General features: G+C 35.5%; 1 protein-coding gene across 1 annotated transcript; it reads right to left on the bottom strand.

Moving 5' to 3' along the window:
• Positions 1-1,296: 1,296 nt before the first annotated feature.
• On the bottom strand, positions 1,297-15,744 carry LOC150097838 (zinc finger BED domain-containing protein 5-like). The gene is made up of 2 exons (XM_090406602.1): positions 15,437-15,744; positions 1,297-1,528 (listed from the first exon to the last, which is right to left on the bottom strand). The coding sequence occupies exons 1-2, from the start codon at positions 15,742-15,744 to the stop codon at positions 1,297-1,299; spliced, it is 540 nt and encodes a 179-aa protein (XP_090262728.1).
• Between the last annotated feature and the right edge of the window lie 1,803 nt (positions 15,745-17,547).

Below are 17,547 nucleotides of genomic sequence, written 5' to 3'. Positions count from 1 at the left end.
CTTCGCCTTGAATAATTAAAAATCCTGTTGCTATTTTAAAACCAAGTACTTTTCTCAAAGTAATTGGTAATACTTGTTTCTAAATAAAATAAAATAAATAAAAAGATTATCTTTCGTTAGTTGTTTAGTAATACGGCAACACATAGCCCGGAAATCTTCACAGAATGTTTTCGATGATAGGCTATTCAGATATAAATAGATTCATTAATTTTCTCTTTCTATTTCCGTTTCTTCCATCGCACTGTCGTTTGGATTTTGTGTGGATTATTTGTTTTACCAAAGTATGTTATTTGTGCATGAAGATGCCTTTACATCTCCTTAAGTGGTTTTATGTTGTTGATATCAAATGTGCTCTTCACATCCCTATTTTCTTAACAGGTATTAAGACTGTCATTTAATCAAATAGTTATATTTGTTTAATAACTAAGACAATTCAAAATGAATTCTTCGCCTTCGGTCATTTTTATATTTAGTGATTCCTAAAACTTCTTCGTAGACATGTCTGGAGCGGCTGAGTCTTCCGTGTTTCCACAACAACCTCCAGGAGTCTCGTGGTTTCTTGCGTGACTAGTGAGCTGTATATGTTTGCAATCGGGAGTTAACCTTTATTGATGTTATCCATTTAGTTCTTGGTCGTCCTTTTTTTCTTCTAATCTTGCATACAGAGAGAAGTTTGGTATACTTTTGGTGGCATTCTCTCGAAATGTCCATACCATTGAAGCCATCTTGTTGCCATGGTAACAGAAAAGAGAAGAAATTTCATTTGTTCTCTATTCTGTCCATTTTGTTTTATTTATTTTTCTGAGACGTTTCATCTCGAAAGCCTTCAGTTTTCGTATCTCTGATTTCTTGAGTGGACAAGTTTCTGAAGCATATAGCACAGTGAATATTATAATTCGATTATATAACTTTATTTTTTAGAGGTTTGGAGATTTTGTTATTTTTCCAGATTTTACCTAACTTATTAATTGATGACCATGCAATCGATATTCCATGTTTAATAGTGGTCATGGTATCAAAGTGTTGTGTTTTGTTATTACTGTTTCAAAGTAGTTGAATTGTTTACCTGTTCAATTGTTGATCCATTCAAGGAGAGGTTTACGTTTTCTTCATTTTTTCCATTAACCAAGATTTTTGTTTTGTCCGTATTTATGGTTGCGCGATATTATTTAGTTTGGTTATTAGTTTCACCATTTTTTTTCCTTTTGTGTCCGCTCTCATTACGATGTCATTTGAATATTTTATGTTATTTAGGTTAAACCATTTAGGTTGACCCTTTTCTCTTCCAAGGCTTGGTTAACCATATCCTCTATTGTAGATGTTAAAAAGGTATGGAGAAATGGGACATCCTTGAGCTACTCCTTTACTGAGTTTTATTTTATCTATTGTTATACTGATAAATTTCATTATTGCTTCTGTGATACCATAATATTTTTCTAAGAAGTCTAGGGTATATTCATCAATTTGTTGCTGTTTTGATATTCTTAATAAAGTTACTCGTTTTATTGAGTCGAATGCCTGTAAAAATCTATAAAACAGCAAAAGATATTTTTGTTACGTTCCCAGTACAATTGCGCTAGTCTTTCTTTGTATTATGAAGATCTGATCCAATGTGGAGTGATTCCTTTTGAATCCTGCCTGTTCTGTTCTGTAATTCTCTTGTAAATATTTTGTAAGCATGACTGAGTAATGTGACTGGTCTCTAAGTTTTTCAATTTTTCTTATCACCTTTCTACTAAATTGGTTTGATAATTCCTGTTGTCCAATCTTCTGGTTATAGTATGCCCACGCTTTAGGGATCTTCGCTTGGAGACTTGCCAAGAATAGTCGATTCATGCTGAAGGGGAGAAAGAAATGAAGGACGAACGATTTGTTCGCCAACACGCGAAATCATGTGCTTTATAGGTAAACTTTTCCAACTGTTATACTAGCAACATAGTTAACTGCAATGATCATAAAAAGAGAAGTTAATTTTCCAACGTGTAATAATGAACAACTCATCCCACAATACGGATTAATTATCCTATTATCGGAATGGATTCTCCTTTTTGTGACCTGCGCAGAAGTGTCGAAGGGTCTCGTATCTGTGGGCTTACTATTGTTCTCCTGATTTAATGATTTTGTTGAAAAGTGTGGTAAGGAATTTTAAAGTTGTTTGCTTTCTTCCTATCCAGAGTTTTGATGGAATTTGGTTTGTCCCTGGTGCTTTGTAAAATTTCATTTTTGCTTTAGAACATTCTCCATTTCCGATGGTAGGATCATTAAGGCGTCATGTCCTGAGTTATTGGACCTTGCTATTATGTAGTTATTGCTTTCATTCTTAAGGGTTTCTTGGTTAGTGTTCCATACATATTGCTTTTAATGCATTTAGGTTTCCTCTTTCCTCACCCTGATGATCATTGTTAGAGGTGATGAAAAGTTTTTTTCGAGTTATGGTGTTTATATGCCTCATTGCATTTTTCTGCTATTTTGTTTAGCCAGTTTTTAGAGCCTGTTTGCAGCGGTTTATCAATTTCATTTTTGAGTTGTGTGTATTTCTTCTTGGTAAATCTGTTTATTTTTGTTTTTAGTTTTCTTTTTAATATTTTTCTTATAAATTGCTTTATTATCTAATCTTATAAGGAAAGGTCTCTTATTCCTAACGTTTCCCTTGCCGAGTTAATTAATATTTCTTTTTCTGTTTTCCAAAGGTTTTCGGTTTCATCTGTTTGAGTCCCATTTTATTTCTTCAATTTTCCTAAATAACAGTCTAATCTTATTTGGTTACTTTTTAACTTTTACGTGTGGAGTTGATCAATCTTATTTCTTTTATAGTTGACTTTGAATTTTATCTGCATTGTTGCAGAGAGGAGTTCATGGTCTGTACCCAGCTCTAGGCTTTTTGGTGTTCTTACGTTTTTGATTGAGGTTTTCCATTTATTTCTAATAAGGATATAATCTATACAATTTCTCTTATTTCTCTAGCTGCGAAATACGAATTCAAGGTGTATTTATAACTAGGTCTATGGTAAAACATTGTGTTTGAGATGAGAAGGTTGTGTTTCTTTGCAGAAAATAAACATAGTTTCTCCCCTTTCATTTTCAGTTCCAATTCCAAATTTCCTCGTTATAATCTTTTAACTCTTCTCTGAAAGTTCCGATCTTAGCATTGAAATCTCCTTTATGAAAAAGAGGTCTCCGGAGTTAGTGTTATCTATTTCGTTTTGGAGATCGTTGTAGAATAATTCGATGTATTCTTCATTATGACTTTCGTCTGGTGTGTAAATCTGAATAACTATTATGTGTAGTCATTTTTCTTTGGCTTTTATTCTAATTCCTATTATTCTGGATGAGATAGGCTTGATATCTATCATACTTGCAGTAAGAGTTTATTTTATTAGAATTGCAAATCTTTCTCTGTGTATTTTTGTCTCTTCTTCCCGAATAAAATAATTTGCCCTCTGGCGCGTTTAGGCATCCTGCTCCTGTCCAGTGGGTTTCTGAGATTACTACAACACTCCATTTTATCCATTTCAGATTTTCTTGTAGAATTTGAGTTTTCTTGCTTTGTATAGAGATCTGATATTTATATTAGCTATATACTTATCAAGTTTTGTTGACCACAGAAGATTTCTCACCAACACTATGTGAGGCTCGTATTGGCGCGTCAGCTACACCGTACGGGGTAGGGTGAAATGTATTCCCGGTAGTCGGGTAATCCAAGGAATTTTTTGGCATTTTAGTGTGGCAAGCTTGCCATTCCTCAGCCACACCCTATGGTCCACGGATCCTTATTCTTTATTCGGAGAAACCAGTTGGGGCTTCCCTCATGTGCCACCCAAGGGACATGCTTGGTAGGAGTCTTGTCTCCCCCAAGTTACAGATGCTTATATTATTCAAAAGCGCGAGCTTTTTAATCAATTTCTTTCTCACGCGTTATGATTAAGTGACTCTTACATGATTTTTTTACTCTCTCTCTCTCTCTTGAGGTTTTATATTTCTGCTCAATGCTAGGTACTTCTTTTAATAATCACCCAATAAATAGAAAAAAATTTTAATTTAACTTGCAAATAATTTTCTTCCAGAGAAATTAGTAAATTTTCTTAAATACAAATATTTAAGTATCTAAGTTTGTTTTTATTCCTGTATCCTCGTAACTCCAGCTGTGGTAGCTGAACTTGAAGTAAGACTTGAATTTTTGAGGGATAAGTTTCAATTCATTTTCATTCGTTATATCAAACTCTATTTTCTTCAATTATTTTGTTCAATATTCGCCCGAAGGTCACATTCTTTGCCTTTATAATTTGTGATAAATTTAGAAATATGTCTCTCTCTATGTTCACTGGGCATCTATAGATGCCGTATGGTCACTCCGATGCTCGATGGTGTTCCACACCAGGCCTCGCCATGTAGTCCAATTGTTTTCTTTTCTGGCAGCCTCAACTCTCTGAAGAACAGTCACTCCACACACGCCATCCATCCATCTCATTGATGGTCTACCCCTGCTTCTTTTGCCAGGAACTTTACCTTCTATTACTGTTCTGAGAAATCCTCCTTCCATCCTTTCTATGTGTCCAAAATATTTTAACTTTCTTCTGTCAATATCCATAAGGAGCCTTAAATGTCTGCTGATCTTTTCTAACACCCATTCATTTGTACGCCTTTCAATATATGATATCCTCATCAGCCTTCCGTAACACCACATCTCAAAAGCAGATATCCGTTTCTTATTTCACTTCTTTAGGCTCCACGTCTCACATCCATAAGTCGATGTTGGAAAACAACTGCCTACCAAATCCTCAACTTTTTTCCCATGGAGATGGATCTATCCTTCCAGCTTTTAGACAGGTCTCTGACTGTTGTTTTAGCCATTCCTAACCTTTTTCTGACGTCTTCTGAACGGCAATTCTTCACAGTAATAATGGATCCTAGGTACTCAAACTTGCTGACTTCCTCAATTCTTTCCCCATTAAGGTACACTTGTTTCCCAAGAGCTTCTCTGTTTATATATCATTTGAGAACCATAATCTTTGTCTTGCTAGGATTGAGTTGAAGTCCTCCGTTATTACTGATCTTGTTAACCTTATCAAGAATTAGTCATAATTCTTCCATGTCATTACAAACGAGACTATCATCAGTATACCTCAGAATACTGATCAATCTACCTCCTCTCCTAATTCCTCTCCTGAGCTCATCCAATGATTCACGCATAATGTCCTCCGTATATATAGAAACAAGTGAGGAGAAAGTAAACATCCTTGCCTTATTCCTTTTCCATCCTTAAGTCAATCAGTCAATCCAACACCTGTTCTTACCGTGGCTTCTTGCTCCTTATACAAGTTGGCTATCAACCTGATAGTGTGTTGAGGAAAACCCATTCTTTCATTACTTCCCATAGTTTCGCATGCTCAACACAGTCAAAAGCTTTGGAGTAGTCTAAGAAACACATTACCAGAGGGAGTCTGAATTCTCTATATTTTTCTATAATCTGTCTAAGGCAAAGGATCTGATCTATGGTGCCCTTAACTTTCCTAAAACCTGTTCGTTCCTCCGACATCTCTGCCTCAACTTTGGCCTCAATCCTATTCAGCACGATATTCAATAAAATTTTGCTTGCATGAGATATCAAACTAATAGTTTTATAATTCTTGCATACCTTCATATCACCTTTCTTATGTACTGGTATGAAAACCGACTTCTTCCAGTCTCTAGGCCATGATCCTGTCTCCCATATCCATGTAATCAATCAATGAAATACTCTTATTCCTCCATCATCTGCACCTGGTGCCTTATTGCTGTTAAGCTACTTAACTGCTCTATCAACTTCATGCCTAAGTGGAGGAGGTTCCAAATCAAAATTTTCCTCGTGAGAAGGCTCCACATTTTCTTTATCCACTCTGCTGTACCGTTCCCCACGGTATTCTTTCCATCTGTTTTTGATTTCCAACTCTTCTGTTAATAATAATTAGCAAGGAGCGGTTTAGTAATTTTTGTTTTTAATAGCCAAGATGAAATATAGAAGTATGTGATCTACTTTAATCTACCTTTAGTCTACTGATTGATAGTTGAGTCTAATCTGAGAAAAGGTGATTAAAATAAATCGCATTTCTTTAGTGATTTTATTTTTTTTAATTAAAATAAAGATCACAAACTAACATAGCTTGTATGTGTCTGTTTTTTTTAAATTAATATTAGTTGCATATTTAACCTCTTAATTAGGAATGTGCATTAATGCACTTAATTCACATTGTTTATTATCTTAGGTAGGAGACTTTTCATTCCAAGCCACGAGTATCCATTATGATCAACACTATTCAAGTCAAGCATCATCCACACTGGTTGTTGAAATTCTGGAATTACTTTAAACTCATTTCATTAAAGTACTTTCTCTTTTCTCATAAACAAAAATTGCCTACAAACACCTGTTCATATGCGTCATGCCAACTGATTTATTAAAAGGAAATATTTCTTCGTATACATTCAGACAAGAATTATTATACTCTCGGTCTACAAATTTATTCACGGGCAATCTGCAGCTTTGTTTTTTTAAGTTCAAAATATGGGAAATTTTTTGTTTTAAATTATTTTTTTATTAATTTTCTGTCCTCTTCTTCTTCTTTATCTCTGTCAGCATGAAGTTCTCCATACAGTTTGTTATTTCGTTCATTGAAGCAGCTGTTTTTCTTTCGTGTTTTTTCCCCTTTCATTAGCAAGGAGCGGTTTCGAAATTTTTGTTTTTAATAACCAAGCTGAAATATCAGTAAGAGTTATCTCTTCTTTTCTTTGTGTTCAAGCGAAGGAAAAAACATCTGGCTAACCTTAAACATTATGTTTTCAGGAAGGAAAAACCACGATTATTCGTAAGAAAAATTTAGTCCGTTTAGACGCCTAATTAGTCGTGATTGAGGATAACGCTCGGATGACCGAGTGAGTAATTTGTCATCGTAATTACTGGGAGGTTCGTTCCACACCATTTCCTCATCTTTTGAAAGTAACGTTTGCATCGCTTCAGTCCAGTATGCAGAATAAATGCGAAAATAAGTAGGGATGTATATTTATTATCCACGTGGCGGTTCATATTTTGGGGAATTCAATTCGGTTTGGCTTTCCATGGAAACAATCACGAAAAAAGAAACAGATTGCCTCATTTAGTTGGTTGCTAACTTTTGGAATGAAAGGAATCGAGCATCGACCGGGTTTTAAAATCTACTCAGCTTTTATAAGAATGATGCACGTTTTTTTGGTGGGTTTTAGGTAGGATTTCTTCCCTTTTGGTATTACACACACAACCCTTGCTCAACGAGAAAAATGTATGAAATGCAATGAAAGTTAGAATTTAGGATATGAAAAGGTTACTCAGGTTTCTTCCCGAAAATTAGGCAAAACAAAATCATATTCTACAGTGCAAATGTCCGCGCTGTTAGCCTAGTGGCTATGCTCTTCGGAACCATATTCCTCCTAGGTTCGATTCTCATCGATGAGGAGCTTAAGGATCTTTCTCAGCTATAGCCAAGTTAGCCGGACAGTATGGTTTTTTCACTAGTTTATCAGGGGTTTTTATCCCGCTAGCAGGAAAACGGGCCCCCATGAACACACAGGCTACAGTCATAGGATAGTACGGCAAGGAAGACAACGGGAAACCACCTTGCTCATAGTCATTTCCCTAGATGGTGGCGTATATATAGTTTCCTCTAAACAGCCGAACGGCTATAACCACAAACAACAATAAACAGTGCAAATAAAGAAAAAAAAAGTATATGTCCAAATGAAAACTCATTATAGAAATTCGTATAGCTTCTAGCATATGTCTTCAGCATCCAAAAGAAAATGAAATTCGTGTCCAAGGCACAGCTAATAATGCACCCTATCTGATTTCTGATAGTAATTGCTTGTTTGTATCTTTTTAGTATTAACATTGAAATGTTTTGGGGTCTTTTGAAGTTTATATTTTACTTTTTGTGTGTGTGTTTTTTTAAAAAAAGCACACACACAAAGGACAATCCCACAGCACGTTGCCAAAAAATAGCTTGCATTCTTAGGAATGCATTTTAAGTTGGTAGCAAATATTTTAGTGAATAGCATAGCGCTTTAATAGAAACTGCGTTTTAACTTATGTGCAATTAAGAAAAGGCATCCTGGTTGGCAGAGTGCTTTGCATATCCGCTCTTCGGTCAAGAGGCTACGGGTTCGAATCCCGCCATGAGCATGGATGTTTGTGATTGTCTTCCTAACTTTGTGTGGAAGGGGCATTGCAACCCTACTATTTCTTCTACTAGAAGGCATCACTCCCAAAACCAGGTGAAGTAAGGGCGGGACCATACGGACGTCAAATGTGAACATTTCATTTATTTTTTCCTTAACGCTTAATTAAATGTTTTTCACTTATACAATTACTCCGAATGTGTAAGCCTGGTCATCAGTTCTCTTGGGAAATCTTAGGTCAATCTTAGATTTATCTTTCTGTTAATGAACGCTATTCTGCAACTTTTAGGAAGTGACATTTGGATTTATTTTGTAAAAGAACTTGAGAAGGTTTTAAATTGCATTTTCATATTCAACTAATAACTACTGTGGTGATGTAATTAGTTAATAGCTGATAAAACGAGAAACTATATTACCATATCCTTCATTGCTAAAACACTGTCCACGAATTATGCGTGTGATTATGCAAGACTTTTAATGTCTTTAGCGTGTTGCGTATGCTATTCAAGTTTTGCAGTAGTATTTTTTCATTGTATAGCTACATTGGTATCCAAAAGCTAAGCACTACGTTTTTCCCTGTATATGAAAATATGTTCATGACGACAGCCAAATGTGGACAGAAATTTATTGCCACCATAATAATAACTTATAAATTTCGTACAAATTAAATTGCAATATGTTTTTTGGCAAAAGTTACAATTTTCCTAAGGACGTAGTTATGGAATTAATGTGCAGTGCTTACAGAAAACTATGCAGAGAGACATTTCAGTAATTTCAGGAATATATCCACCCCGAACTGCGATGCAGCTCTCGTAAAGTACATCACGTGATTCAGGAGATCTTGAGAGAAACTAGCCAGTCCTCCTTCAAATCTCTGGAGAGGAATTTCGTTTAGCACTATGGGGTGATATCTGGGGAGCGTGCTGGCCACTCGATTCGATTATTATCTTCGGGCTGCAGAAGTATCTCCACTGCTTGTGCACAATGTGGCGTAACATTGTCATCCATAAAAATGGATTCTACTCCGACAGTACCAAGGAACAGTCAAAGATGATATTGAGCAACTTCTTTGCAATAACTTTCCCTAGTCATAGTCCCTTTTCACAGCACTTGTAGCTCGGTGCGTCCATTAAGCATAATGCCTCTCCACATCATCGATGTATCTGTCCCTTTCAAGAACATTCTCGCGATGGTAAGTAGTACCACTTTCACGCCAGATCAAGTTTTGTCCAGAATCGGAGGAAAGACTGAAACCACTCATGTGTAAAGAGTACATTTAGACCATTTTGATGTCTTGTTCAGTTTTTATGGGCGTATAGGCCTTCTGGTCACAGACCTCCTTCCAGGGTTTTGCCGACTTGCAAGCAAACTTGCCGTGGTGCGTTGATTACGTTTTGCTGATATAAACAAACATCTGTCTTCATGCTCCGCGTTAGAGCAAAGCCGACCAATTACAAACATCCGGAACACAATCCATTGGTTTGAAACAATGCGTAAAGCCAGAATATAATGCTGTGTGAGATTCCAAACTCTGGCAATATTAACTCTCTGGCAGAATTAATTTTCTAAAGTTCTTTCTCTGCCAGCCTTAAATCTCTTTCCTAGTCGAGTTTTTTAAATGTGAGGGATGCGCACCTTAGAGTTCCTTTGTGTACACATTTATGGATACGAACTTCGCTGTTAAATCTATTCTAACCGTGACGCTTACAAATTGAAGCAAGCATATTTTTCGGATCGAAGAAAGTGCTTTTTCCGTAGCGGATGTGGTTTACCAACCAACACATTTGTGTAAATAGTGGACGAAAGTGAAATGAAAAAAAGTTTTCGTGAGTTTCTGCCTTATTCATGCAAAGGGAATTCTTTTTCTTTTTCCACGTCATACAGCTCTATCTGTGAATAGATAAAGGAATGCTTGATCATTCCATTTAAAGCTAGCGCGGTGCAACCCATTCACAACAGCGCACCCCGAAGGGCTCGCAGCTGTTATGGCCTTTCTTTTTCCTCCCAAGGACGACTTACTTAATGGGATTGCTGGGAGTTCTGTTGCCCACCTCCTACAGGAATAGAAGAAGAAAAAAAAGAACTAGTCCATAATCGGAATATATTCTGTTTCTTTAAGATTTCATTAAACTAAAATTATTCACTTTTCATGGGAGCCACCGTTGCCTTAAAATGTATCATAAATCATAATAAATCTGACTCTTATACCGATATAAAGGTAAGCAGTTAAATGGGAATAATTTGTAATGATATTTTAATATTTCTTTCTCCTTTCCGTTTGGTGTACGGATCCGAGGAGTAACTCAAGCGATAAGATCAAATTGTGAAGTAGAAGTAAGGTGTAACTAACGATTTTTTCTTTTCTTTTAAAATTTAAAAATGCACTTGGCCGGAGTTCAGTTAGACTCCAGCTAAGCGCATTTTCATTTTATTACATACAGGTATCAGTTCCTACATCGTGTTGGTAGATACATTGGATTGAATAAAGCTTGGAAACATTTAAAATACTTATAGGTTTTAGATGTTTTGTTTCAGAGCTTAGAAAGCGTAGATAGCCCGCTCAGGTATTCCAAAAACATTTTTTTACATCAAAAATTCTAATCTGTCAATAAGTAAATATAACATTCTAAAGGACATTTTTAAAGTTGCATTATGGTATCTTAAGAAAATTTGCGAACATATTTGCTCAGAATCTTTCTTAAGCTGAATAGCGCCTTCACATCTAAAGCAAATTGTAACAATGACTTCTAATGATGGTACATTAGACTATAAAATTATCTTAAAAATGAAAGATCTGTGTATATAAGATACGATTCCAATTATTTCAAATATCTGGAATTTGTGGTGAAATAATAATATCACCTCATTTAAATAAAAAAAGCTTTTAAATAAATGATTAAACAGGCATCCTTTTAAGTATTTTGCAGGGATTTTACTTCCTGAAATTAAGGCTTTTAATTCTATAATAATGCAATTTAAAGAAGAAATAAAATCTCCCCCCCCAGCCTTAGTTGCTTTCATAAAACCAACCCTGTTTACTGTGTAGGTCATTGTATACGACGTGGTGAATACTTTCGCTCTACTGAGCATTCGTATCCCTTTATTCTTTGCATTTTCAAGTTTCTCCTATGAGTGATTCTCACGAGCCTGACCTTCTTCCTCCCATATACAAATCACCTTACCTCACTGTGACCTCCAAGGATTGGTTACTGATAAACAACCTCTCCTGCTTATCGTTCTACAAACTATGCACCACTCGAATGTTCCGTGCTTCAAAATATTTCGCAAACACCTAATACATTGTCGCAAACAGACAGGTATTAGGTCTTCGTGTTGAAGGAAAAAAACTTTGCATCACTTTCATCAGCAAGCGCTTGTGGCTTTTCAAATCCAAGTTGGCATTTTAATTGGATTATGAGACTTCAATGGAATCAGGGAAGACACCGCTCGTTGAAATTTTGCTCTGAAACATTTTTAACTGTTTCATTTAAGTCTTTGCTTGCTTCTCGGCTACGCATTAAGTGATTGTGTCCTTCGCAAAGGAAGAGAATTCATATTAGAATAACAGATGGAACAATTCATGAAGGCAGAAACCAATTTCCCGTTTGGAGCAGGACGGAGATATAAAAAGTTGACATTAAATAAGGAAGCGGAGAAATTATGAAGATTATTCCACTTCGCAATGCTGTGATGTCGATGATGTCTTCAGAAATAAGATGTTCGAGATGTATTCAGTGAGAGAAGAATTCAGCACTTTTCCAGACAAGAAACGGAAGTATAATTGGAATGATAACTGAAGTAGAAAACATTAACTATATCGGAATTGAGGATATATGAAAGCAAATAATTTGCTTCTTCAATTTACAGGGCTAGAAATACAGGGTGTTCGGGATAAATTTGACAGCTTTGTTAAGGAAAAAGAAAATCTTCTTTGTATCTATTAAATTTAATGAATTGACAAAAAAACATTACAGTCAGAGTTAATTACAATACTATCAACAAGATTTACTCAAAATAACCACCATTAGCATCGATCACAGCTTCAATTCTGCTTCGGAACCTCGAACAAGCTGATGCTACAGTCTCCCTGGGAAGGGCCGCAAAAACTGTTTTAATTTTATCCATTAACTGGGCTTTTGTATTACTGGAAGTGCGATTGGTGTCTTTTTCAACTGCGCCCCATACAAAATAATCCATGGGGTTAAGGTCTGGGGAGTTTGGAGGCCAAACATTTGGACTGGTGAAGTCGTAGAAATTTTCAGACAACCATTTTTGACTTTTCCCAGAGGTGTGGCAAGGGGCCGAATCCTGCTGCCATACATACGGCCTACCATTGGCTACCCTTGTTATCCAGGGCTTGACTACAGTTAGCAACTCCACGAACAAAGCCCGAATTCCAATGCCAGGGTTCTTCAACACCTGTTCCTGCAGATTTGCGAGGAATTCTGCTGTACGAACGCAATCAGATCGTCTGCTAGGGATCTTTCTTCTTGCTACATCCTCGTAGTCACCATTGCAAGTCTCTAGTTCATGCCTGATTGTTTTTACTGTATTCAGGGAGCATTGGGCAGCAGTCGTAATATCCTTATTTTGATGGCGGGCACGAATCATCATGATACAAGTTATTCTCTTCCATGATTCAGGTGGGTTCCAGCTATCCATCCTTTCTGACATCTTGTATGTGAATGAAGAAGGGTCCAAACTTTTAAATGAAGAGAATTGTGTGTTAATACATGTAACTTACGGAAAAATATAATTAATTATAAATATGTCAAATTTATCCCGAACACCCTGTATAAGAATCGATCGAGAGTAGTGGTCCAAATTTCATTCTATCATTCTAATGCAATGAAATTTTGAAGTAAAGAGAGATGCAATACTTCATAGAAAACCAGTGATATTTGATGTCAGTGTAGTATAACATTAATTAACAGATTATCTCATCTAAAATGACAATAAAAACTTCAATAGGCTTTTCAAGGCACTGGACATTTTGCTAACAATTATATATTTTAAATATATAATTGTTAGCAAAATAGTGACTGTACAAATAAATAAACGTTTTTAGTTTATCAGCAGTTCACAGAGTATAAGACTATGCTTTGAATTCATAAAGATGTTTTAACCAGTTGACTTTAAGAAAACCTTTGAATCCCATTGAACACCTCCAAATGCCACTGCTATTCAGCAATGGATATACAGGCTGTACACCAATGTACAGCACATATGAAGTCTTACACGCTATACTTAGACATAATACGATTTTCAAACAGCATAAGTAGAATTGAGGTAAAATTATACTTGAACAGCTGATCTCATTTAAATGTAAATTAATGATAAAGTGGATGATAACATTACTATAGTTTTGTGGCCTTTAAAAAGATTTTGGGAAGAATCTTCCAAGAAAGCATTTAAACAATGCAGTAACCAACCGCTGCAGCTAAATGATAGGAATTTTAACAAATTATGTAAATGAATATTATATAAATGTAAATATAAATATAAATAATGTAAATATAAATGTAATAAAATAAATAAATTTTATTACATTATTTACATAAATAATTATGTAAATAATGTAATAAATTCCTGTTTCTGTTAACAAGAGATATGACTAATTTGGCGTGTATTTGACAAAAAAGAATCGAAGACTTTGCAGCAAGAATGGACCGAGTTAATCAACTTTTGCAAATTAAGTAAAACTACTCCAAAAATAGTTTTACGCTATTAATTGAAACGCTTAGCTGGAGTATAGTATACATACAAATAAACACTTGAGCACTATTATTAATGTAAAATCCTTTTTTACTCAGAGTTGGATTAATTTTGAAAATTTGGAGCTATCCCCCTTTAAGCTCCAAATTGCATAAGAATACGTTAATCTAAGGCAGCGGTTCCCAACCTTTTCGACTCGCGGAGCCCTTTTTAGAAGAATTCAATAAACTCAGTTCCTCAAATGTAATCATTACAACCAATTCAATTCAAATGCATATTCTTAGTTCATTACTTGTTATTCGAATTTTTCATTATTCATTATAGAAGACATTGTGGTTGCAATTTTTGCACAGTTTTCTTATTTTAGGTTCAATTGATGATAATTGCAGGGGCGAATGTCTGGTTCTGCATTTAAGCGACTTCTGTATTTTGTTTTGGTACCTGTATAGGCGGATAATCCCGCTTCACAGAGATATTTGTTGAGAATACTAATTTTGCTTTCTCAGACAAGATTTTGAATTCATCTTCTAATGCAGGAAAAACTCCGGTAGACTGGTTTTGAAACGCGATTTTTAGTTCGCTGTGAGATGCCAAATCTATGAGGACCTCGTATTCCGCTGAGTTTAAGCTGAGTGGTTTTTGTTCACGCTGAACACATTCAGTACCCATTTATAGTCATCAAGCATCTTCTCTTGAGCTGTCAGAAAATACTGTTCAAAAGTCTTTCAAAGCTTCGAGATGCGTCTGAATATTTTTCTGTATTTTTTTTCGAATTTCGATGTTATTTTCATTCAAGAAGCTTTTTGTAAGAGGAAAGCAAATATCTTCCTTTTCCACGCACTCCAACCCAATACATGAGTTTCCTCTTAAAAGAAGACACTTTAGCGTTTGCATCAAAAAATGTGGCAGTTTTTCCTTGCAATGATAGATCCACTTAGTTCATTTTGCTAAAAATATCGGTCAAATACGCCAGTTTGCACACCCAGTCTCCATCATTTAAAACCGTCGCCAATAGATCGTTATGGTCCATCAAAAATGCTGCTACCTCTGAACGCAGTTCCATCAAACGTGTCAACGCTTTTCCTCGAGAAAAACACCTTCCTTCAGTGCGCAGAAAGAGGGACTCACGGGGGCTTCCCATATCTTCACATATTAGTTTGAAGAGCCTGCTTTTAAGAGGTCGCGATTTTATATAGTTTATTATTTTTATGGCATCATTCAACACTATCATAAGCTCAGAAGACATTTTTCTCGAGGCTGGCGCGTGTCTATGAAGAACGCAATGGCTGCTGCTACATTTCTTTGCCTTATCTTTAATTTTGGCAATGGCTCCAGCATTGTGACCCATCATTGCCTTTGCACCATCAGTGCATATATCTGCACAGTTTTCCCCACGGTATTTCATTTGATGAGAAGAATTCGCCCAAAAGATTAAATATTTCATCCCCTGATGTCGATTGGTAGTGGTCTGCAAAGAAGAAGGTCCTCCTGATAGCTTTGTAAGTAAACATAATGAACAAATACCATTAAAACCGCTCACCCGGCGGCGTCAGTCGATTCATCCATTTGTAGTGCGAATTTGGTACACCTGATGCGACTGACAAGTGTCTCTTTCACGTCATCAGCCATATCGCTGATTCGTCTAGCAAAGGTGTTATTTGATAAAAGAATCTTAGAGACTAACTCAACAGCTTTTTCATCAAGCAAACACTTGACAATATCGATTGTACAAGGTTTAATAAGAGTCTCTGCAATGGTATGAACTTCACCAGCTCGAGCTACACGGTAACATTTTAGGTAGGAATCTTCCAGTACCTTTTCATTATTGGTTTTAGCAAGTATCGTCATAGTTTTCTGTGAAGCCAAATTTCGTTGCACTTTCTCTTGAAAAAACCAGACGGTTTATCTTTCAACTCGGGATGGTTTCCCTCGAAATAACGCTGCAGTTTAGCAGGATACATGGAACTGTTGGTCAACACATCTCCGCAAATCACACAGAGAGGCCGACCATCATTTGTTTTTGTGAATTCCCATATTCAAGTAACTTTCTTCGTATTTTCGTTTTTAATTGGGAGGTCTTTTCCCCCACTTCCCCGCTTCTATCGCGTTTTGCAAACAATGATTGAGGTGGCGCCACAGATTCAGAAATGGTTTCTTTTGTGGAAACTGTTGAACAGTTTCTGACAAACAAGCGCTGGAACGCATTGCTTGGTTGTCGTTGGCTTATCTGGCGAAGTAATAGATGAACTATTGGTTTGTGCTCCTTTTCAAATGAATCATCTTTTTTCTTCAAAGTACCTGTTTGAAGCCATGCCTAAAAGAAAATCACACAGGAATATGAGAACAACCTAGTTTATCTTTCATAACCCAGAATACAAAATAAAGCAAATAAAATTTTTATAACAAAATACAAATACTTACCTATTTGAAAACCAATAAAAGCACTTGAGTCAATCAATAATGTAACGTTTTTCTACCAGTAGTTCGGGATTCGAATATACGAGTAGAACAAAACACAACACTTTATTAATGAACACTTACTAACTACACGACTAAACACTCACAAAGAGGTCAAACGCACAGAAAACTCGGGGAAGAATCGCTAAGAAATCACAATGTTATCGCTATGAAAATTTACTGTGAAGTGATTGATTTCTACTTTTTGTTTCTTATTCTTTAATTTCATTCAATTTGTATTTATTTTATTTTCCTGGAGCAGCCGCGGAGCCCCTGGGAAGTGCACGAGGAGCCCAGGTTGGGAACCACTGAACTAAGGTAAATAACTAAAATAAATAACAAAAATGCTACAAACTATTATTATATGGGAATATATAAGGTTTGTGAACATTAAAGGAAATATTATTAATTAATAAAAAATAACAAAAATTAAAAGAAATCTGCAATATTAGTCGCAAAGTTGTAAAATACGACTTCTATAATCATTGACTGTGCTGGCTTAGTGAAGCTGCTTCGTTCTTACACCAATCTGTTTAACATTTTTTTTTACATACGGCGCAACCTATAAGTCACTTTTAGACAAAACGGAGCTGTCTCTACAATACATAATATTTACAAAGAAATATTTTTCTCTACCTTATGGATTGAGTTTTTCGAAGACTATTCGCTAAAACAATGCAAGACATTTAGGAGAGAACTCTGCTATTCATTAATAACAAGACACTGACAACCGCAGTACATACAAAACTGTATAAATTTAATGCGGTTAAAAGGTGGATAGTCTTAAAACGAGTGGAGAAAGGAAGCATTAAAATACGTTAAGGATTGCATGAAGATGTTAAAATAAAAATCTGTTGTTAGAAAGCGCTTGAATTTTTCAATCAACAGCTTGAAAATATGTATTGAAAATATGAAAGGTGTATTTGTAAACAGGAGTGGTAACTGATACATTTATGCATTTTATTTCTTAAAAATAGTTTGAATAATTAATTTCAAGTTTAAGTTTATTATTTATATAAAATGAAATAATTTACAAGATACAATCATTTGATGTTTGTTTTGTTTTTTAATTACAGACCCCCTGTCAACAGAGCAGTACATTAACACTACAAAATAAATATTTCAGGTTAATTAATGATTTTAGTTAAGATAAAGAATTTAATTTCTGTAAATTTCTACAATTTTAGTAGTCTA

This window comes from Typopeltis vanoorti, chromosome 16, assembly GCF_054136105.1.
Source record: "Typopeltis vanoorti isolate ZY-2024b chromosome 16, IOZ_Tvanoo_1.0, whole genome shotgun sequence".
Taxonomy (NCBI): Eukaryota; Metazoa; Arthropoda; class Arachnida; order Uropygi; family Thelyphonidae; genus Typopeltis; species Typopeltis vanoorti.
This window is presented reverse-complemented; position numbering and strand designations above follow the sequence as displayed.

Excerpts from the sequence above, each read along its gene's own strand:
- LOC150097838 (XM_090406602.1), bottom strand. The coding sequence starts at position 15,744 with ATGACGATACTTGCTAAAACCAATAATGAAAAGGTACTGGAAGATTCC. Across the intron at positions 1,529-15,436 it reads GAATCGACTGACGCCGCCGG|ATTTTTACAGGCATTCGACT; the intron begins GTGAGCGGTTTT and ends GCTGTTTTATAG.